The 25,081-nt window shown below is 36.9% G+C and overlaps 1 protein-coding gene across 9 annotated transcripts in view; it reads right to left on the reverse strand.

The window, feature by feature from the left end:
• The window catches only part of PCNX1 (pecanex 1), a 92,033-nt gene that overhangs the window by 53,087 nt on the left and 13,865 nt on the right, over positions 1–25,081 (reverse strand). For 4 of the 9 annotated variants that reach the window (XM_040602155.1, XM_040602152.1, XM_040602160.1 and 1 more), the window contains exons 3-8: positions 24,809–24,914; positions 21,823–21,868; positions 20,857–20,946; positions 17,530–19,230; positions 5,982–6,114; positions 1,145–1,329 (exon numbers count right to left, since the gene is read on the reverse strand). In XM_040602155.1, the coding sequence (XP_040458089.1) occupies positions 1,145–1,329; positions 5,982–6,114; positions 17,530–19,230; positions 20,857–20,946; positions 21,823–21,868; positions 24,809–24,914 (2,261 nt within the window). The remainder of the gene's footprint in view (positions 1–1,144; positions 1,330–5,981; positions 6,115–17,529; positions 19,231–20,856; positions 20,947–21,822; positions 21,869–24,808; positions 24,915–25,081) is intronic. The other 5 variants (XM_040602157.1, XM_040602156.1, XM_040602151.1 and 2 more) reach the window with 4 other exon arrangements.

Below are 25,081 nucleotides of genomic sequence, written 5' to 3' on the forward strand. Positions count from 1 at the left end.
AGCTTTATGTGATATGCTCTCATAGTTCAGAGACACATACAAGTGTTGAAATAGTAGTTTTGATTTTTCTATCTAGAACCTAGTAGAGCCACAAAATCTTAACGAAAAATTATCAGGCAAGTAGATTGTGTGTATTTAGCACATCTGTAGTCAAATTTTATAGAGCATCTCAGAGACCATCAGGATTGTTTTCAGGTTTGCTTATATACAGTTTTTTATTATATTGCAGCTAGATGACGCAAAAGAATGACAATTTGTTAGCCAAACTGGTATTTAAAGGGACACCACTGCCTAGCAACTCTTGACATCTTCTCTACTAGTGAAGTAAGATGACAACTCACTTATCTTTTAGTACTGGTTTCAGACCTTACTGTAACTAAGTGCTTTGTCCATGTTTTGGGCTAACCTGTACTTTTGGGTTATTACAGCTGACAGCTGCTCAAAATACTGTCACTAGTATTTGTCAGTTCTAAAGATGCCCACTTATGAGTCACTTATTATGACCATCTTAACTTCCTTCTTCCTGGCAATTTTATTAGCTGCATAGCTATTAATAAATAGTTAAGAATTCTTCATGGTTCATTTTATGTAGTACTAAGGGGCACTGTAAGGCTCCATGAAATGATGACATTTGATACAAGAGTCCAGATTTTCTTCCCAACTCAAGCTCCTAAACCAAGGTGTACATGAAAAGCACTCTAATTTACATGAGTATATCTTTTCTGAACAGCAGCTAAGCAAGACTCATCTAATAAAAAGATCAAGAACTCCTAGGGACCATAAGAAGTATTCTTTGAAAGAACCAGAAGATCCTCAAAGTTGGTCTCAATCTCTGCTTAGCTACCTGTGACAATGCAAGAGAACTGGTGCATTACACATCATGTTCAAGCCATGAAAGCTCTCACACCACCACTACTTGTATCTATGCATCCTCAGAGTGTTTCTCATCCTGCATTTGTTACAGAAAGTGCCTGGAAAGGCGATTGTGAAAGGCAAGGAATTTATGAGCAATATGGCCTTCTAAGAAAGGCACCTACAAGATTCAGAAATAAAACTAAGGTTAGCTGATTTTCACCGCATTATTACCGATACATCTGCTGTATTAAAAGTTCCATGTCACCAAGGTTACATAAGGCCTGCATACCAAGTTCATCGTGCAAACTGCTACCGCCTACAGCAGATGCAGTGGCATGTGATGCTTCTAAGTGGACACTCCCGTTTCTCACCAGCAAGGAGGCGCTAGCGCCGAGCACAGCGGCCTGGGAAGGGGGGCGGGACTGCACTTTGACCTGGGAGGAGAACTGCTGGCCTTGCTGACCATCTTGAAGGCTACGAGAAAACATGGATTGGGGACACATTACCAGGAAGAAAAGAAAAATAGCTAGAAGTGAAGCAAAACAAGAATTTTGAGTTTAAAGAGGAAAACTTAACAAGTATAGCATTGCAAAGGCACTTACTAGGGTTAAAATAACCCATAGTTCCATGTAACAGAATACCTGGACACCAGTTACATCAGTAGTCTAGAAATACAGTTCCTGTTCTACTTTTTGAAGTAGTATTGCTTTCTAACATCTCCCCAAGTCCCCCTCAGGTAGATCCTTGTAAGTCTTTAATCTGTGGGTGCAAAAGCAAATCACTGGTGATTAGTCTAGTTGTAGACCAACTCGAAGTATCACCTACATACAGTACTGACTATTCCAGTCTTCTCATGATAGTTAGGGTCCTTTCTGCTCATTGAAGTATGACTTTGTCAACTGTTTAGTTGGCCATTTGGGGTATTAACATCACCTTTCTTGCTATTGATCTGCAGTGTAACAAGAAAACATCTTTAAGCTTTGTTAATAGCCATGCACTACCACAGACCTTGCAGATAATTGTAGTTAAACATTTGGATTCAGATTTTTTTTAACATATTAAGAATGCTTAAAACTTTTCCCAGTTAATAGTTTGTTATAAATCTATTTTAAAGTTATTCTGACAGTAGAGCAAAAACTTTATTACTCAGTATTACTACTGCGAAGAAGTTCTTCTATACCCAGACACATACTTGCACCAAAAATCAGCTTTGAAAAGTCAACTTAGGCTTTGAAGAAACTTCTAAGTTTACAGTCATATGAGCAGACAATGTTTGAAAACATTCACTCTCCTCTCCACAGCCTTCTCATTGCAAAACTATTTCACAAAGTTTATAAAGTTTATTAAAGTTAAATATTTAATAGCTTGTTTACTATTAAACTTGGCAAAATGTCAGTATACATGATGTTTACACTTCTTTATCACATTCACATTGCAAGATTAGTGCTTTTATTATCCTTTATTTTGTGCGTTTGAAGAAGTTACATGTCAGTCATTAGCTGTGGGACATGATGAAATTACAAATTTTTCACACCAGTAAAATAATTTGTATTTTAATGACTATAGAAAATATCTTAAACACTCTTTGAAAAACAATCACCTGTTGCTTTTAACATTTCACTGTTTACAGTGTGATGCTACAGTGGGCAAGTGAGGCAACTGAAAAAGCAAGATCTTACTAAGAGTTGAGGGGTTACAGCTGATGTACTTGCTTTTAACAGTATTTTCTAGAACACTAATTTTCAGTTCTTTTGTTAGAGCACTACTGGGAAACAAAATATGGATATAAGAATAGGTGTCAAGAAAAGCTCATGCAAAATAAAGCAGACATGCATACAGCTCATGAGTTTAAAAAATTGCAACTCACTATTTACTGTACTCTAATACAATCTGAACTGTAAATTTGGTTTTGCTGCTGTACACCAGGCTTTTAGTGAACTACATTGCAACAAAGGCTCTAAGGAAGCTCACAGATGTGCCAGCCTTCACTGTGTCCCTTAAGTATTATCAGCAACACCAAAACAATGCTAAACAACACTCCTTTCTCCCTTAATTAGTAGCTATGTATCAAGAGACATATAAAATTGCCCTTTCAGTGGTTACCCAGATCTGTCACAATAAAAAAACGTCAAGACATTAACAGATTGCACAGATATGCAAGAGATGCATTTATTCTCTGCCTAATTATAAAAATAAAATTCTGCTTCACACAGCCACTTATGTTCTCATATCAGACACACATGCACACACCACTGACTACACAGGATGTCAGCTGATACTTATGCTTTAAGGTGCCCAAAACACTGTTAACGTTTGTTAGGGCAAAAGCAAGAGTGGGTGGTTGTTTTATGAGGAGTTTTGGGCTTTGTTTTTCAAGTTACCAGGCAAAGTACTCTTGTGTTTAAATTAGCATCAAACCAGCAGCATTTACTAGACCAGGTTTTCTTAAGCATCTACCATTGCCAAACACACACATATACAACACTATTGTCTTTTACTGAACATTCCACAGAGGAAAATTGCAGTAACAGATAGAAAATTAAAAAAAAAATAAGTCACATTGAACTCAACAGGTTCTAAAGGGAACATGCCCACAACATCCAATTTTATGCCAGAGTTAGAAGATTAGGAGATTAAAGTTGTGCTGGCAAGAGTAAGAAAGAATTAACATCAGGGCAACTAAAGATTAGTAAACCTAACATTGTTAGAAGTTTAAAATCTGAAGTCATACGGATTAGCAGTATCAGGAACTAGACAGGCAGCTCACCACTAGCATAGACAAGTAACACCAGTATGGTTGCAGTGGTATTTTGAAGCAATATTGTCAGTAACTGGCTAAAAAAATATATATATATGTATTTCTTCACATTTCTTCGTTACACATGTTGTTTGGGGTTTTTTTATCTTTCTTAAAGGTTTCTTATTCCAGCAGCGCATAGCATTTACACTAAAATTAAGCTACCCCTATAAAGGAAAGTTTTTTCATAATATTAATCTAGAAATCAGGACAGTAATAAATACAGTTTTTCACATACATCCCACAGTTAGTTGGTAGTTCAAATGGAATGTATGTCAAAACAAATCTGAAAGCACTGTGGTGTTTGGCTGGATGAAGGCAATTAACTACACTCCAAGGGACAGTCACTTAGCATCACAAACAATGCTTTGAGCAAAAGTAACTTCAAGTATTTAATTCTAAAAATATGCTCTTCAAAAATACTTTTATTATAATGCATGTTATTATGTCAGAGGAAGTACAGTTTTGGTTACTTTTTTTTATTTAGAAAGGCACAAACTTAGATAACCTGAAGATGCACAGCAGAAACAGAAAGCTAGAATATTTGGTCCACTTTCTCATCCTTGAGCATCTTGTCTGATTAAAAAGTTACTTCCACCAACTTTAGTTTTCTCATGATCTCTCACTGAAGTCCAGCTTAAGCCATGAGAACCTTAATCACTGCAGTAGCATGTGAAAATGAGGCAGATGTCAGACTGTTTAAACAGAGCCCTTGATTTGCCATACTTTCTACCTGTCTTAAGAGAAAGAAAACTCTGCTTTTTGACTAATGCCCAGTTAAGGAGCTCTGTTTTGTATAGCCTCTTATGAAACGATACACAAAACTATACTACCTTCCTTTAAAAAAAAAAAAAAATCAGAAAAAAGGAGAAGCACAAAAGTATCAGAAGCAAGTGAATGCAATGGAGAATAGAATAGAAATGATTTAAGAAAATGCAAAGTTTTAGCATCCCTCACTAGGAAGTAAGTCACTAACTTAAAGTTGAACAAGGAACATTTAGGAAGACCAGAAGCTTAACACAAAACCCCCCACACCTATCTGAAATAATGTGATTACTGCTACACACTGCAGTAGCCACTAAAAACTCATCTGGCTAGTTTCAATCTTTGATGCGGCAGCAATCCTTCATTTGTTAATTTCAGTTACCATTCTTGCAATCCTCCTGCCTGAGGAGAATGTACAAATTTGGCCTTTGATTATTTCAGTGGTGCCACAAAGATGGCAAGATTCCTCCCGCATCCTCTATTGTGAAGTATTTTCTTTTTATCTGCTCAGTTTCTACAGCTTTTTCCAGTTAAAAAAGTTATATGAGTATTCCTGAAACACAAAAGCAGATTGCTCCTATTATTAAAAGATAGCTTAGCATGTGAAGGAAGATCATTAAGAATACACAACATACACGATTATTCCTGCATATTTATCATCTAACTGGAAGAAGAATTACTTCAATATGTATGGGGGAGCATTTCTTCCTCTACAGATAATGTTCTGCTCAACAGATTCTCCAACACCACAGGCAATCACAGGACCGAATATTTAAAAGGCAAGTCTAAAAACTTAATGTGGTTGCTGCTTCTATTGTTCAAGCTGACAGACTAAACAGTCGGTGTATGCAATGTAGCATTAGGCTCAGTATTGTTAACAAACAGGACAGTGAAGGTTGGGGACTCCTAGGATACATGGATATAGTACATTTTAAACACCACCAAGGCATGCAAAGTGCCACGTGATCAGATTTAACACTGAGCAATACTGCGCATTCAAAGGCATCACTATTATTTCATTATTTCTCTTTTGCTGTAAAAGGCTGCAGGGTGTTCATGCCTGTATTTCAGATCTGGAACCCGTGCACGTACAATTTCGCTTTTTATAACATTCTGCTGTTTCGTTGTCATACCTATCTCTCACTATCTAGACCCAAAAAGCACTTCTTTACTAGTCCCTAATGCTTACTTTCTTGAAGGAAAGAAAACTAAGATAAGGAGTGGTGAATAGTTATTTCCTTGGGTTTCTCTCCTTGCTTGAAAGTAAAAGTTCCTAAAGCTTTTGATAAGAAACACTGACTCTTCTGTTAGCATTAGTTCTTTTTGTTATTGATGTGAAATCAGCTATAACATGTTATAGAGACTGGCTATCCTGATCATTTTGAAAATAGTGCCACATATACATGCACAATTCAACAAGCCCACAGTGACATGCAGTGACAGCTCAAGGAGGTTATGGTGGGGAAGGAAGTAAAAAGTGCTTTTCTGGCAACACTGGTGGGTGTGGGGAAGAAGTGGTCTGCTGCATGCATGCTAAATACGGTGGAACATTTAGATACCCTACCTGAGGGGTGATCCGATGAGCAATGTAGGAGGGGTAGGGTTACTCCCTGCATTGTGCCGGCGTCGTACTGCCTGACGCCTAAATGTGCTGCGTTCACGACGAAATGTGACAGTCTCCTCGCTGGCTTGTGCTGCTGCATCAAGACAGACTTTAGGTCAAAGAAGAACCCATCCTAGTTACGTACAAAGTAACTTAAGACTCCTTTCTTCCCCCTGACCCTCCCCAAGTTAATGAACTTGACTTGCAACAACAACAGCAGCTTATGCACTGACTGTTCAAATAATCTGTCTCAAGACAGGATAGGATCACAACACAATTATTAGTAAAAAATTTGTGGGTTTGGGGGCTGGGGTACACGTGTTGTTGAATATACAAGTTTGGAGGTTTTTTTACCCCCAGATCCAAATAAACGTGTTGCAAAGAACGTTGGCTACCCCAAATCTCTTCCATTTACATGGGGCAGGAAGAAACAAAACTGATCTCACCCTTTGTCTTATTTAATAGACAATTAAAGGAGAAGCCTAAAGGACAACCTAGGAAGGTTGTCTACCACTCCTCACTACAATACTCTCTTCTCAATTTTACTATTTCTGCTGAACGGGTAGGGTTGAGGTTAACACTTCACCTCCTCAAGGGACAAAACTGAGGTGCTTTTCTTCTTCCTCCTCATAAGCACCAAGGTATACATGTTGCTTGTTTTAGACTATTAACACTATGATTTAGAGAAGCGGGGGGTTGACATTAAATGAGGGAATAACTTCTTTGTAAGGACTGGTGGTTTTGTTATTTCAACTCTCCAAACAAAAAACAAACAACAAAGGTTCGGTCCACTTGCATAGCACAACTGTAAAAAACAGGTTATATGTACTCAAGGGAGTCTAAGATTTTTCCCACACATTGGCCCCCAGAAGCCACCTGTGCTTCCTAAGCTTCACGGTCTGAACAACTTTGGATTTGGACTGCTTCATAGTGTGTCCACAATCTCAAGAGTCCTCCTCCTGAACCAACGAAGCTAATAGCCAATTTGAACGCAGAACACTAGAGAGCTCAAATGAATGGGTCACTGAGAAAAAAGGTTTTAGCAGGCAAGTGAAGGAGAAGGAAGAAAAAAAAACCCAACAGAACTTGACATTAAGTCAATGCAAGAGGAGAATCACAATCTTGAACAGAAAAATCACAACTTGGTAGCCAAGAAGCCTGTTACTAGAGTGAGAAAACAAAGGAATGTCAAGCCAAAATAAAATTTAAAAAACCCAAAACACTAAGGGAGCAATGCTTTTTTTATACCAGAAAGATCACAGGCAGAGTAATCCATGTTCACTTTCGCACATTTCAAATTAGAACATTCCTGTCATTAAGCTTTCAAAACTTACCAGCAAAGGCACTAACGCTGGTCTACAGGCAATAGCAACCTACTACTGCTGCTGTGTATTACTGCCAGAGCTCAAACAATAAAGGCTGCAAGGAACAGGAGACTAATTCCACCCATGAACCACAGGTTATCAAGTGAGTAACATACGTGAAACTTTAATCTGTAGTTTACTTTAAAAGCTAAGAAGCTACACGAAGAGATATACTTTAAGACCAACACTAAAGTTACAAGCATTTCATTACCAAAATATCAGGAGATCCTTAATTAAGTCCTTTCCTGTATTTTCAGGAAAACTGTGGGATTGCTCACTTTCTCCACACTCCTCCACAACCATTTTTGTTACTGTAAGCATGAATAGATGATACTTCCTTTTCCTTGTATTTCAGCAAGAATTCAATACATTTTTCTTGTGGTTTAATAGGCAGTTATGCTTTGTTATAATACACAGCCTAATTTCTTTCTTCAAGGATTTATTTATAGCTCTCAATATCTGAATTACTGGGAAAGTGAAACACACTAAACAAGATAGTATGAATCCTGACTTTTTTCTGGTGGATTAAGTTCACACACAAGTGGTCAAAACTGTCCACTTATTTTGGGTGCCAATTTGTAAATCTATTTTTCTAGTGTATACATCAGCATATAAAATCCTCATATTCAATACAGCTTCCAGTAACTTCAGATGCAAAAGCAATACATTTCTGCTAATCAGGCCATAGTTAAGCACCATGGAAGAAAGAACAGTGACTGGTCTTAGCTGAAATGTAAACATCTTAATTACCATTAAGATGGTAAACATCAGCATTACATCTTAATTACCACTTGTAACTACTCAGCAAAAGCAGCATTCAGTACAATTCTTTAAGACAACACACTTAACACTGACAATATCCATTTTTCTTTTCATAACCTTCAGTCAGTAAACATCACCTTCTGCAATAACTGAAGCCCAAATAGAGACACTAGAGGCCCTTCCTATACAGCTTCAGTTTATCACTAAAGCAAGCTTACCTCAATTGCTGACTGAGGCAGCATCCTGTGAAGAAAACTGATATAAATATGTTTGAAGATTAAAAATTTAAAATCAAAACTCATATGTGCTTGGGGATTAAATTCAAAGCTGCACAGGCAAATAGTTCTGCCATTTTCTAACTTTTTATTATTTCACTTAAACCTTTAAAAATCAAAGTAGATTTTGGTGTAGCTTTCTACCTAGTCTACAAAGGGATTTTTGATTCATCTTGGAAGTTCTGTTCAGTGCACATCTTCTATATACTTCTATATTCTTCCTGATTGCAGATGGTGACACCAAGGATCACTAAGGAGTTTGTGAGTTCTTTTGAAAAAAGACTGCAACGCATTTCAGCCCAGCAAGCTCTGAGTCTGCTAACATTATGCAACATCTCAAGAAGCTACATGTTGAAACCATGATTAAGTTAAAAAAACCAAACTAGCTGAGCAGATTATGGTTTGTTTGAAGTATGGGAAGCCAAACTGAGCAAAATTTGGTTTTGTCTCTGGTTGGGGTTCTTTATTTAACAAAACCAAACATGTAGTCATGTTAAAGAGCACAAAGGATTAAAAAAAAATATATATAGCCCAGTATGGAAAGCTAGTTACATTAATACATATTACTGTGGTTTTATTATTATTGTTTTTATTTTATTATTATAAAGACACTTGTCTTTAATAAGGAGCAGTACAGCCAGCTGCTCCTGAGTTCACCAATGGGATGCAATATAAAGCTCCTAAATTACCCTGTCATGCTCAGAGCAGTTTAATAAGGAGGTAAATGGTTTAAACATAAGTAAGTTTCCCTTAATATTTACAAAGTAACATCATGTTTTGAAGTTTAAAAACCAGAACAAACACACACAAGTATCCCTGTAGGAAAGTTTTTGGTTTTTTTTAAAAAAAATTCAGACCATTGCTTGTGCTTCTCCAATACTGCTACTTACAGCCACTTACTCTAGACTCCAGAAAGTTAAGGTCCAACATCTACACTCATACACGAAATCTAGAGCTAACAGGGAGAGATAACATAGGTTAGACTGACAGTTTCTGCTTACTTGAAGTAAATCCATAAAGGAACAAGCCTTTCAGTTTACAGTGTTTGTTGTTGAAGTCTGTTCTATTTTTGTTTTATACTAAACTTTAATGAAGTGTAATGTTGCAACATAATGTCAAGAAATTCAAATATAGATTTCTTCTGCATGTTGTCACATTAATTTGAGCCCCCAACCTTACAGGTTCTCAAAAACTAAAAAAACAGCCACATCAGGTCTGAAGTTAAAGGTGCACAAGTTAAAAATACACACCTACACTTCAGAAACCAAAAAAAAAAAAAAAAAAAGGAGGTGGAGACCTAATGAAAACTTCGTAGCAAACTTAACCCCCCCCACACCTATTCCCAACTATAATACATCTAATTTCAAAGAGGAAATAATTTGGCTTTTGTATTTGTTACTGCAGCTATTCATACAAACACATACTTAATTTTTTTCTTTCATTACACTAACTGGGAAAAAAGCCAAATTAGGCCACACTTCAGGTCACAAGGGTATCATTTCATCATTACACATTTGGAGTGACACCTTCCCCAATATAAGTACTGAAATTTATCGTAGAGAATATTCCTGAGTAACAAATAATTCACATCCATTTGCCAAACACCTGGGAATATGTGAACAAAGCTTGAACTATCCTGCCTGAGGGTTATTCCTTTCCAAAATTTCTTTCTAGAATACACAAGTGTTTTTTGATGTAAACCCCTGTAGTTCTCAAATTTTTAAACAGAACTGAAGACTCAGAAGTTTTACACTAAAACTATACAGTAGTTGCAAAATAAAACTAGCTTTAATAAACATAAAATGCAAATATTTTCTTTCAAACAGGAATATTTACACAAACCAGCCAAAACATTTACAACATCACCCTGCACATATGCAACACTGCTTCTAATCCAAACATAGGAGACTGAAACTGAAGAAGCCTAAGATAAAAAAGCAGAATTTCCAAATTTTATTGCATCCACAAGTCTTATTTTATTTTTGCTAGGCAAAAATGCTAAACACAGTGCCTAATATTCTGAAATATGGGTAAATTCTTCCCGAGTAAGAAGATTCCTGGAAGGGTAAGGTACTGAGGTAATACAGGGTAAACTATCCATGTGAAAAATGAGAGTTCACGGGATAAAAATTGCAAACTTCAGTCTCATGGGAAAAAAACCAACAAACTCAAAACCACAACACACACAGTGTCCCTCACTCTTCTCAGGAAAGAAAAAACCACACCCACTACCACCCCCTAACAAAAACACCCCTCACCCCAAATGTAATGCGGTTTGTTGAAGTCTAGATGGTTTTGAAAATTACTCAGGTTAAATATGCGCATGGAATCTGAGTGATGCTCGGACATGCAATTTCTCTCCCCATCAAGTGGAAAATTGTGACCTACCTATTTTCAACCACTTGTAATGACTAGCCCCTACAAATTCTCAGCAAGAGCTTAAATAAATAGTTTATGGCTCATGCATTCACGTAAGCAATGAAATCTAACACTAACAGTACTAATAATAACCAAATAGCTGAAAGTTTGCTCTTCTGTATCAAGCATCTCTATCTCATTTGTGTTCAAAACCCAAGAAAAGCCATACTTCACATGCATTTATGAGTTATCACCACCACTCTCCTCATGGTTGAGGCATTTGTAGTTTGTTCTCATGTGCCCTAACACCATTTTCAAAACCATACTTTTAAGACTCCCAGGTACAAAGGAACACATTCAGTCCACATCTACACTATACAGCTATTAATTACCATGAATTGTGCATTATTGGAAGATCTACAGTTGCAGGGATTTTTTTTTTATACTTCTCTGATGAAAAAGCAAAATATTGGCTTATAGTATTATAGCTTACTGTGGACATTCAACTAAAAAATATCATTAATGCCAATTTTTTAAGAATAGATGTGTGGGCAGCAAAGAAGAAACAATGAACAGAGGGGCATCTCAAAAATACAAAACTTTTGCGAGAAAATAGGGCAGAAGAAAATGCAGCACAACTTCAGAAGGAAAGACAGTCACAAAAGAAAAAGAGACAATTTAGAGAGAGAAGGGAAGCAAAGCCCAAGGCTTCAGTGTTGTAGTTGAAGATACAAAAAACGAAGTTTTGAGCTGGCATCACAGACAAATTTCTGTATTAACACCAAAGATAACACCAAGAGTCTCAGTTATTGTACTTTACTGTACTTCCCACTTGAATTATTCCACTTTTAAAAACATGCAGTGTTACTCACACAGGACTTCTTGAATATAAATGTTGATGGACTTGGGGTCAAAGAGCTACAGCTATGACCTAAAGCTGATCCCCTGCCCAATATAGTCACTATATCCAAGGATTTCTGCATCAATACCCAATAGTATGTTCATGATCTACATTAATCTTCATGAAACTTGATTCTGGTTTTGTATTTGGATTTTTTCACCTTAAGGAAAAGATGCTTTAAATCCTTAGAACACACAACCTTTCCAGCATAAGTCGCATCCTATCTTAGTGTATCATACACAGAAAGCCATGTTTACTTTGATAATTTGGTTTCTGTTAACTAACACCAGATGTTAATTAGTAGCCAACTTTGACATATCGTGGAATTACATCTCATAGCTACATTTGGCAGCCATGGGAACAATTCCATTACAGTTCAGTGAGCTCCCAGAACTTTCTCAGCTGTATACGTAACAATAAATCCAGGTACAACTACAGAGAAGCATAAAAAAAAGTGGCTTATAAACTTGTTAGTAGATGCAGCTTCATTTATACTGTGTCAAAAGTTCTTATTCAACTCCTGTTTAAATTAGTACTTGGCAAAATTATGAACATGCTACCTGTCAACAAAAATCAAATGATTCTTTCCAAATCAAGTAAAAATTACTGCAATAAGTAGCTGCAGAAACTACCAAATTAAGACATACAAAGAACTCACTCCCACAACAATACAATGTTTTAGAAGAACTACTACTTCTAGTTTTGAGAGAACTTAACCAGGGTTGAATTTTATAATTAATATTCCTAGGGGAAAAAAAAAAAGAAACAAGAAATTATATGAAGTGTATTTTGCTTTATTTTTAACTTTTGGTATATGCTGTGGCATGCATTTCTCATCAAGTACCCTGAATTTCCCTTATGCAGCTCTGCAGAACTTTTAGGTAGAGTATCTAGTGCTCTGTAGTTGACACGCTAAAGGAGCATGTTTCTAGCAAGTGACAGGAACTCCCTTACCAGTAGTACTCAAGGCTTTTACCGAGCTATTACACACATTCCTGGCTCTCAATGGCCACCACTGAGTTGGACAAAACCTGGGATTTTGGTTCTTTGTTCCCCATCACCGCCTTCATAGAACAAATTATGAGGAAGATCACAGTTATTTTGGTCATAAGTCATCTAATTAAAGTCACTGTATTATCCATAAATAGCAGAAAAGGGACAAAACAGGCAGAACGGAGTCTCCACACAACATACTAAAACTGCATTTTGCTTTAGTAGGTAGTGATTAACAATTAGTAGATGCAAGATTCATTCCAAGTGTTATTTTGTAGTTAAATTCCAGAACTGCAGAGTTCCATTTCAGTCTTACATATCACTCCTAATGCTGTTTACATCTTTAATGACTGAACAGCAACATCTCACATCTCTACTGAGATGACAATGTATGCAAAACCAGAGATAATTCTGTAAAACTCAACCTTTACACACAAGAGATTAGAACAGCATTATGCTATTCTACCACAAGTCAGACATTGGGAAGGGCTAACATGAAAATTTCTATGTCATGCTTGAACCAAACACTGCATACATTATGGCACTGCTATCTGTCATCTAAAAATCAAGTAATGGAATACAGCCTTCTCATTCCAACAAAGAACCTCATAAGGAAGAGAGCCCTTTCTACTGGCTAATCTACTTAATCTGACCCAGTTACAGGAGGGGTCCTGCTGAGCACGTGACTAGAGACAGCTAATACACAAACAACCAGATTACAGCAACTTTACACATTTTTCATTTCCTAATACTTCTAAACTCTGATTCAGAGTTTGATTTCTCATACAAAACTGTCTGGTTTAGCAGTTTCTGTGTGAACTGACAGACTCCCAGGAAAGAGACCTCATCTTCTGTAACTGTAGTAATTCTACCTGCAGAAAACAAAACTTTTAGCCATTAGAAGCATGGAACAGCTCTACAACACAAGCAAAAAAAAAAGTAATGACTGTAGACCATATGCAACATAAGCATAGTAGGAGAATAGTGATATATGTAACAGCTGACATGATCATTGGTTGCACAGCAGGGAACTGAATTGTACTTTTAACTTTGAAAAGGATACTAATGACTACAGGCAGATACACTAGGCATACACATATATACACACAAATACATGCTGACTGAAAAGATTAACAGGTTTCCATATGCCACATGGAACTCAAGATTCTAATCCAAGCTCAAAGTCCTACTTTGTCTGCTTGTAGACATGTACTGTAGACCACAAAAACCAGAAGAACAGCATGAGCTGTTACTTCAGTGCCGCTATGCAATGCACAGAAGGAAAAATGCATTACATTATATGTAGTTTTGTTTAGAGAAGGGTATGTAACTGAAGAACTTTAAATAGATCAACCAACCTTAAATTATAGCAAGCCGTAGAAGAAAATAGCAGCTTCAAGAGTCCATCTTTGACAGTTCATATAGAATTGGGGGAGAAGACTTGACTTCTCAGGTCAGCTCAGCTCAAGTTTTAGAAAACATCACTGGCATATACGGCATTATGTTGGTTCTTTAATATAAACAGCAATCCAGAAATAGCACACATCTAACAAACTAGGCACAGGAGAATATTATCAAGTGGTATTTCCAAAATATTACTAAACATCTAGGGAAACTTTTAGACATCTAAAGAACTTCATCTAACCCATAATCCATCAGTTTCACTAGCTACTTTAGAAGCTGAGTAGTTAAACATGGAAAACAACTGTTCTAAGACATCTTCCACATTTTCTTTTAATACATCTACCATAGGTATTTAATTAAAGAATTTTCAATTGCTTTTTGTCTGCATTTTAATGAACTGCAATTTCTGTTCAAATGCACAGAAGTTATAAAGTGAGTCATTCACCACTTCCTGGCGTAAGACAGAAATGAAACCAAGTTATTTCTGCTGAAGTATAATATGTACAAGTTTGTATAGCACCCTGCTTAGTAAAATACTAAGCCATATCCATTGCAAAATACATTTTAGCAGTTAACACAAACAAGTAAGAATGTATGGTTTAGTTTATTCCCAAAAGACTTAAAGTGAAATTCTAATTACTGATTTAAGTCATATTTGAAAAATAGAAACTGAAAGCTTCACTCAAAAGGAGGATGTGGTATTAAGATCAGTATTTCGGTTATCCAGCATGCATCTTAATTATTTGTTTCAGAAATTTATCACAAGCAATCACAGAAATTAAAAAATATTCATATAAAGCTATAAAATAAACCTTTCAGCAGGAAGTTGGACCAGACAACTTCTGAAAGTCACATCCAACCAATATCCTCTGATCTTATGAAAATCTGAACCAGATTTATTCTGCAATTCATCTGCTACATGTAAATTAACTTCTTTGTCTCAATTTCTACACATGATGTGTATTTATATTACACACGTATGCCTTTACAAACACTCCCAAAAAGTAAGGACAACTCAATATTGGGAAATACTGAATATACCGCAACTCGGATTCCAGAAAGTTAAAACATTTTCTCTAATTACTATTAGTCACAGGTAAGCCCAAAGAAAGCCACAATTAAAGATACAGCTGTTGCAAAGCTTGTAATATAATTTGCAAACCAAAAAAACCCCACCAGACACACAAAAGAAAGAACAGTATAAACTTACAATAACATGAAAGAATTATTCAGATTGATCAAACAGATAAATTCAAACCAATTACAAGTTTGATCCTAGGCATGACTGCATAAATATTTCAGTAATGCTAAGAAAAGTAAATGATATTTTTGTTCTACTTTCAAAAAAAGCAATATGACATTCTTTTCTTACAATCAAAGGAAATAATTCCTATTCTATGGGTAGTAAGAAACATGAGATACAGCAAATGTTATTTGATGTCACCAAATCTGGGGAACCTGAATCCAGTTTGCTTCTTAAAGTCAGCCTGAAACCCACAGGGCAAGTAATACTTGGGTGCCTGCCACTTATTAAAAATACTAACAACTTCAAAATGACCATTATGTAAACAAAGTGTAAAGGGGAAACTGAATAGTCTGACAAGAATGACATCAAACTTTCCCTGCTTAAGCTGCTATAGATTTCTGTCTAAGACTGCTTTTAAATGCGTTAAGGTTGGTCTTCCCCACCATTTCACTCTTTAAAAGAGCAGTCAAAATACTTGGCAACAGCATCAGTCATGCACTGATTCTTTCAGACTACTGATGACTGGTGAGCACATATGAAGTTTGTTCTGTAAGGTAGGGTATATTAATCCTCCTTTGCATACAAAGACAGAACCGTAAGTTTTAAGCTGTCATAATAAAAACCAAAATGAAAAGAAATCTTGTGCTAAGGAGAACATAGGATCAAAACAGTAAATACATAAAGGAAACCTTTTATTAGTCAAATTATTCTCAGTAGAACAAAGAGCTGCTGTTACTTTAATAAGGCATAGTAAGAATGTGTGTTAAGTGTTTAACTCGCAGCTTGTACTAAAAGAGCAACCTGAGCCCTTTCATTAACACTACTGCACAAGTCTTACCAGGAGTAACAAAGAAAGTACCAATAGACACAGAGTTCTATTTAAGTGAAGGGATCTATATAGGTCTGAATTAATTGTAAACTAGACTAAATTTGACTAAAAAGTCAAACCAATAATCAATACACAACTGAACTTCAGTGTAGCACACCTTTTCACCACATCGCACCCCCAGAAATTAACTGTACTCATTTTTAGAATTTGTTCTTATGTCAGGGCAGGGACACACACAAGTCACTATACTTTGCTTAGACAGTCTAAACAAGGCCAGTAAACTTGCTACAATTTCTTGAAAATATCTATGTTGGTATTAAAAACATTTTATGAAGCATTTGTGTGCTTAGCTAACAAGATCCAGATTATTTGGTAGGTATTCCCCTCAAGCAATCCGAAAAGTCAAACTGAGGTAATTAGCAATTCCATACTGCTCTGAAAACGTACTTTAAACCCACTTATCTTCCATGACACAGAAAGCCTTTCGGTTAAGCCAGTCAATATGGCTAACCAAGAAAAGAGACTGAAACGTCACAAGTGATAAACTAAAAAATATTAAGGGCTCCAAAAATATTTTAGAAATGCTCCTATTAATCTGCACTAATAATAGCTACAACACGTAACCTTAGCATTCACATTGCACCAAGCAAAGCAGTAGTTACAGCAAGTAAGAGGAAACTACATTAGTCTCCAGCACAGGAAGGTTATTGTGTTCTCATAATAGCAAGAAAAAAAAAACCAACTAAAATACACACAAACACAATCCACAACCCCAAAGTAAACAACACTGTCTAGCCAACAATGGCAAGGCTAAGCAAAATCAAATCCCTAGAATTCCACTCTAGTAACTAGACCATCATAAGAATGCACAATTCAAGGCAGCATGGAAAGGTTTTGGGTTTGTTGGTTGTTTTTTTGGATGCCACCTCAACCCATACCAGAGAGTTCATCTAAGAGTCACCAGCAACTCAATCACTTCCATGATCCCATTTGTCTAAACTGCAGAGTCTTTCAAACAACAAGAGTCTCTTTTTTTTATTGTTAACTTCTGAAACAGTACACATGATTTGAAGTTGGGGTAATACAATGAAGCAGGTCTGATTTGATCACAAATAATTTTGAGACACAGCTCTGGTTAACAAAGACTGCTAGTTATAAATCCATAACACCTCTACCTATAGGTTTCATAACATTTGTTTGAATCCAACTCCCACTTCTGTAGATCTTCCAAGATATTATAAAGGAAATGCTCTGTCAGTTCTACTAGGCAAGAATGAAGAAACAGGAAGATACTTAATTATAGTAGCAACTTAAGTCATAGATACCAGACTCATTAACAAAATAGGGCAAGGTACTTCTGGTAGGTCATTGACTTACCTCCACTTGCTGATTCTTGCTCTTCCCCTTCAGGAAACGTAGCCTGGCTCGGTAAGCTATTCCTAGAACGAGTGACTGACTCTAAGTGTGAAGCCCTTCCCAACAGAGATAGCTCATCTAGCACCTCTCCTTCTTTGGCTTCCAAATCGGATTTTGAAGTGGTTAACTGTTTTATGTTACCTGGTGCCATTAAACTATTTGGGTCATTTAAACAAGCTACAGTACCACTGTCCAGGCTTAATACTCTGGCACGATTCTTGGCACTGTTTGTGCTAGAAGTCCGACGTGTAGATCTTTTTTTGCTAATTCCTTCAGAGCTTACATGGGTTTTGTGAGCATTTTCAGGGTCTGTGCCCCCACGTTCTTTAGAAACATATTTGGTCTTTATAGCACTGTACTTTCCCTCAGGAGACTGGCATGAATGGGAGGTGGTGCTGGAAGAGCTATCACTGCTGAACTGGTGAGCTGACTGCATACTTGATGTCCTGCTCAAGTCACTTTGATCACTAGAGTCCTCATCGTGACAAAACACAGCACTATGAGGTTTAGTACCAGATACACCTCTGAAGGAAACATATTCCCTGTGCCGACTTGAGTCAAAACTACTAGCCCGCTTTTTTCCTGTCCTTCTCCGGCTGGACTTGTGGGTAGAGGCTGTTCGATGTATTAGACTAGAAGATTTTGGTCGAACATCTCCTTCTTTTTGTTTTCCACTTGTTTCTTTAGAAGCTCTTGAATCTATTAACACAGCTACTTTCTCACTCTGCTCATCTCTTTGTTCAGCAGCCTTCCCAGGTGGCCTGTCAGCTTGTGTAGTCAATTCATTGGCATGTGGGTTCTTATTGGCCTCCTCTGAAGCAGAAGCACCAAGACCTTTCTGACTGTGCATCTCATCAGGTGCATTAGAACCCTTTACCTCTTGAACACCACTATTAGTGCTCACTTCCACAGCAGTCCTTTCGCTACTAGTCCTTTTGTCAGTAGTAGAACTACTGTCATCCTCCGAGTCAACACCACAGTCCTTTTCCTTACCATCCTTTTTCTCTTCTCTAGGAGACTCCTCCTCATGCTCCGACAACACACTTTCTATATGTGTTGAGCTAGTATGTTCACTTTTATAGCTACTAATGGTACTGTTAGTGTCACGATCAGTCCCACTGCAGTAGCTTTCCGTTGAACCACTGCTTCTAGTACTCAGGCTTCTCAGACTGTCCACGCTTTTGTCTGCTTTCAAGGATTTGCTCCTCCCACTCTTCACCAATGGTTGAGGGCTGCTACTTTTCAGAATGTCATCTAATTGAAAGACTCCTGAAATGCAAGAGTTCTCAGCCAAGGACTCTCTGGATCCAGAAGGAGGCTTTGAAGCTTCTAACTCACTTACGGGATCTAGTCCTCGTTTTTGCTGATAGAGAGGGAAGTCATTTAGTGCAGCATCTGGAAAAGCAACAGCAGAGCTAGAAGTCCTTGGTACACCTCGTGGTCTATGATCCTTCCTATAGGAGTGAGAATGTAGAGTTACAAGCGAAGCTACTTCTGTGTCACATGCACTGGTTTTAGACTGGTCCACAAGCTGGTTGTTCGAGAGGCACACTTTGTCGCTGTTGTCTCTTGGCAAATCCTGTCCAGAGGATAATGAAGGTTGGATGGAGACAAACGAGTCATTGGACACCAGACGAAAAAGCTTCCGATCAGTTGCCAAATCTGTTTAAGTACATATTTAAAAATATTCATGTAGAACATTCATGAAAGTTACATACAATCTGCTTTACAATTGTTTATTTATATCAAATAAACTGACAAATCCATTTGCAAGTACTATGCATCACATTACCATTTAAAATATTTCCTAGCATCTGGGCAAATGTGACAGAGCCTTTTTTTTTAATTTAAAAAAAGAAACCATCAACACCAGCTTGATCTAAGCACCTAATAAGACAACACAATTCTGACAAGTCCCCAGCCTCCTCTACTGCTTGTGTGTCTCAGACAATATTTTGATATATCCCGAAGCTTCTTAACTTTGAAAGGGTACCCTGCCTCTTATTTCCTACAAGCAGTAAGCTGTATCATAGTTTAAAATTATCAAAGAAAACTGAGTAAAACCTATTAGTTTGAAGGCACAAAAAAACCCAACAAAAATCACCTTTCCTACTAGATACCAGATAAGTTCACAGCTGGCAAGGACGCAGGCACTGGCACAGCTCTGTTGATACTATAATGAAACTCCCTACAATGTTACTGAGTTTTACTACCTCTAACACTGGTGCTGTTAAAGCAAGTCATGAAGATTTGCTGTTAGCTTTTAGTCAGAACAATTATTTGTTATCCATTACAGGCAGTCTCCCATAAAAGTGTCCACCTGCAGGCAGCATTGAAAGTCAGGCTACTTTCCCTTTTTGTACTGTCATTAAAAATACAAGATCTGGAGGCCAAGTTAAATTACTACAACTGCTAAATTTTTGTACAATGTTTTTCCACATGTGCGATTTAAGAAGCTTCACAAACAGTTCCATTACTCAACTGAAAACAGTAGAACCCTGCTGCCTATTACAACAGCGTCACCTGTAATCCTCTATGTTAAACACACTTTCTGCACTGAATCACATGGTAACAACTGAAAGAAACCCAACAGTCCCATTAGGTTGGCCAAAATGAACTATAGTATTGGCAGAGTTAACTTCCCGGTAACCACCAGGTACTTTAAAATTAGCAAACAAAAGGTTTACAGTTTTATGCTCTGTTTCAGTCTCAGACTTTTTGCTGGCAATGAAGCTAAACAAAGTGAGATCTGAAACAAGATTGGACAACTGAAGAATACAAGCTAGCAATTTCCTTACTAGGAAAGAAACAATTACAGGACTCTGATTGCTTCCAATATGCAAGCTGTCTATAGCTCCAGAAACACAGAACTCTGTGCAGGATTATTTACTTTACAGAAAGACATGCCTGATTAAAAAAAAAATAATTTGTAGACTAATTTGCTTTGCTTCACTTTACAGTACAATGAAGTCCACAAATCCCAGGCCAACTTCAGTATGAAACAGATCCTCTAGAGACATGTAACCTAGCTATCTTTCAGCAGTAAGGAAAGAGAAAATATTTACTGCCTGCTAGAATATGCCAGAACAAGAAACATGCAGTCAAAGAATAAAGTTAAAAGTATTCAAGCTACACATCTGAGGAACTAAGAGTAATTGAGAAATGAAACAGAGCTCCAAGATACCCTTTCTTCGAGTTTATCAACAAACCGCATAAATTTATTTAGCATGTTAAGCAAACTGTCTTTGGTAACAAAATACCATGTTTAATATGCAGAAGAAATTTTACCTTGTTCTTCACTCCCTTCTTTACATAGGCTAGAACTCTGGCCAAGACTTAAACTGATATCATCAGAGGTCTTGGCAGTGTCAGTATCTCCTGTGAATTTTAAGAAAGAAAAGTACTAGTGCTCAAAGTATTAGCACATACAACTATACACACTGCAGATTTCTCACCTGTCATGAAAGACCATTGGTTTTGTTTCTTAATTTGGAGGTTACTAACAATCATTACAAGTAACACAAGATTTTTTTTATGTTTTAGTAGTATTGCCTATCCTATTCCTTTTATGTTTTATGTAAGATACTTTTCCAGCACTTCATAGAAGATCTCTGTAGTGGAATGAAAACTAATCTTACACAATGCAATGGAAAGTAACTTTTTTTTAAACGATGTATCTGTTTGATTATTCCTTTTTGCATGGTTGCCAATAAAAGAGGGGTAAGATTATAACAAAATACTTGTAAACATAAAGGTAAGGAAAACTCAGGAAGGTAACAAAAACTTGTATCTCATTTTCTTTTGTCTTATTATTGGCTTAAATTACAAGATAGCCACTTTGCATATTACAAATAATTTCTCTTTTCATCTCAGAGGAGTTGACAAGGGCTGTCCTGGACAATACTTTTGCTAGATGCCAAACAACTAGAAATAATAAAGTCATTGAAATACAAAATTCTGGTTGCTCAGAATTCAAAATAGTAAGCAGAAGTCCACTAAAACCAACCCCTTGGCTTTGTATTGACAAGCAAAAGTAAAACCTGTTATTACATTGAAAACAAGAGCATGGATTCAAGGTTATTATCTCCTAGCGTTTCAGACACATAACTTGCAACTCCAAGAAAGATTTATTCTGTTTAGTAAACTTTGTACTTCACATTAACAAGGTAGACCATATTTGGAAAAAACACAGTAAGCAATAGTGATTTGAAGTGCTACTGCAAGGTAATTTTAAGTAGCAGCCAAAAATCTCACCTTTGATGGTTGCTGCTGTTCCTAGACGGGATAACCCAGATCCAACCTAGAAAGAGGGAATTACGTAAAAAGCTGTAAACTTTCAGGAATTACCCAACTACTGTTTCCTATAACTGCAATACATGCATTTGCCTATACACTTAGGAGAGATTTTCCAAGGCACAAAAGCATCCAAAAGCACAATGCTGTAAAAACCTTTCTGACTCTGAATGTTTCCACTGCAAACAAAGATGACAAGGAATCTAATTATGCATCCAACTATATCACCACATTATTCTGTTTTATAGGAAATGTACTTGGGAGATTTTGCTGTGCTGATTTTAAAAGCAGTTTCTAACCTAGGACTTTTTCTTGAAAGTATTTCATGTGGTAACAAGATGGTATACTAATAACTGCTGTTGTAAAACTGCATGTTTAATGCAGTGATCACAGTTACCTAAAATGCTTAAGGAAAACACCACATTAATATAAAACTTACCTGTTCAACATAGTAAACATCAAGCTAAACTCAGAAACTGCTCCCATTGGAAAAGCTACATATTTTTACCAGGGTGAATTTTCAGGTTTCTCAAGATTTGGTCCAATGACCAGGTAACCACAAGAACCTAAGTGTTGGTACGTGGAAAGCAACAGCAAGCAGCATAAGCAGGATATATGACAGGATGATCCCTACTGGCAGCTGAACAAACTTAAATCAATTGAACCTAATCATTTTACTGTATTTTATTCCTCCCTCTCATTCCTGCAAACGCAGTTTTTCTTTTGAAGACAGCTTCCAAGTACACAGATTACAGTTACCTCAAAGCAAGTAAACTGGTTAGTGGAAGACTGCAGTATTCCTTATCTATTCTTGGATATCAGTTACAATTGCATTTCAAATTTATGCTGTCTGCTTTACAGCCGTGTTCTATGGCCAGCCAGCAGGTACGTACCCCCTCATATGAAAACTAGCTAGCTGTTTAGGTTTTCAGTCTGCCTCTCTACCTATGTCCTGTAATCTGTTGCACATTATTCTGCAGAGGTGCTAAACAGAATTTAGTCTTTCCTTCAATAATATTTCCAATACCATCTCTCTCAAAGAACTCTGAAGAGCACACAAAAGCGTGCCTGTCAAATAATTAAACTACTCTGAAATAAGATAGAAGAACGCTTAAAAGCAAAATCTGAACCCAAGATACAGTAAAATGATGGCAATTTGACTTTACACTTTTGGGGACGATTTTTTTCAAAACATCTCTAGTTCAAATGATTCTGGGGAAGAGAGCGTAGTTCTACTAACTCTTCTTTGTAAACACAGCAAATTTATGGTAATCTGAAGATGTATGCAGATTTTGTTCAGCCATACTAACAGCTTTACTACATGTAATGCAAAAACACAGTCAAGAGTTTAATGCATTTTCTTTACTACACTGTCACACACACTTTTAGCCATTTTGCCACATCTCAACTTTTCTTCCTTCAGGAACACACCTTGCTGAATGCAAATTTATCAGCATGGGAAAACTATTTTGCACAAAAAACCAAACATAACTCAGATGCTTACTGTTCACATACCCTTTTGATGCTGTGAATTCAATCACACAGGGGAGTAGTGAACACTAGTTTTATCAGCATAAACACATTTTAAACACTGTACTTCCTTTCACATTAGCTTTAACTGTGTTGTAGTGTCAGCATTAAAGCACACAGGAAAGAACACAACTTCTTCACATGCTTTAACTTTAGAACTGTTTTGAGTATGTTTGGAAGTTTTTTTTCTAAAGACCAGTGAAAGAAACATGACCCCTAGCATAGTTCTGTCTTCCTACATGGACCATCACTTCCTATTCCTTTGAATACTGCCACATATCTGCTCTCTTCAAAGGACAAAATCTCCTAGAGTATCTATGCTGCATAACAGATAAAACACCAACATTAGCATAACACTGCACTATATTATATACTGCTTGCTCAGAGAGCTAATTAGGGCTTAACACTGTAATACCACACCAAGGATTTCCACATCATTCAAAAATAGCTTCTGTATTTTTAACATGGCACTGCATTGCTCATTGTCAATGTAACCATACGGTCTGGCCAGTCAATCTACTTGTCCTCATGAAGAGTGGTGAAAGAAAGATGCCACAACTGGCTAAACGTCACAAGTCAAACAGAAGCACATGCAGTGCTATGGAAGTTGAATACATAAATCTAGCACACATAAGGGAACAGAACAACTTCCCAAGTGCAATTACAAGGCAACTAGAGCATAATGAAGCTGCATTAAAATCTAATAAAGCCAAGTTCTTCAGCACTTTCATCTGGTGCACAGCAGCACCTATTTATTGCTTTCCTCCCAACCCTGTTAAGTATCAAAATACTTAACTTTCGCAGAGGTCATTCAAAAATAGTTTTAGTTTTTCCATTTCTACCAGTTTATCTTGCTTTGTACTTCAGCATATTAACATTTTTGACTGCAGAGTCTGACCTGTCAGCAGTAACAACTTTCAGAAAGCCACTTGGCATTGCAAGAGATAAGCATCTAAATGATAGATCAAACAAACATAAGGGAGGAAAACAAAGTCAGAACATACGGATGAAGTTACAGCTTGAGCTATCTAACAGCTCACTGACACGAAAAGGAAGAAGGAAGCCGTACACAGTGGGTCTCAGTACTCATCTGACCACGCTCTGAGCCAGTTTTTGTTTACTAAATCAGAAGAAAGCTAACTGAGCTTAAGTGGATACTTTCTGATGGGACAGTAGGTTGCCATATAAAAATCCAGATATTCCTAAAATGAACCCAAGACGGGATGAGTAAGAGCTATGCAGCTGGGAGAGTGCAAAGCCACCCTAATAAGCAGTTAAGAAATACAGAAAAGGCAAGTTGTTTATCTTAATAAAAAAAAATTAAGTAAAATAATAGGAAAAAAATCAGCAAAGATTACTCTACAGATTGCAAAGCCAGTGGTACTAAAGCAACAACTGCAGCGGCTTTAATTCTTACCTGGTTGTTTGGATCTACCCCAGCGTAAGAATTGCGTGAACTACAGCCAACAGGGGGAGTTGCTTCTCGTATGAACTCTGACATCTCTATCCCTCCACCGGGGTCACTGAGGGAGACATAAGAGAAAGAAAAATAAAAACAAAACAGAACAAAAACCCACAAATATTAACCTAGCAATTAAACAGAAGTTTGTCTGCCTATGCTATGTGTATGTTCAAAACAATTTTTCCTTTTTCAAATATCAGGGGCTCAAGTACATCCCAGTATTTCAGA

Source organism: Falco naumanni, chromosome 7, assembly GCF_017639655.2.
Source record: "Falco naumanni isolate bFalNau1 chromosome 7, bFalNau1.pat, whole genome shotgun sequence".
In the NCBI taxonomy this organism is placed as follows: domain Eukaryota; kingdom Metazoa; phylum Chordata; class Aves; order Falconiformes; family Falconidae; genus Falco; species Falco naumanni.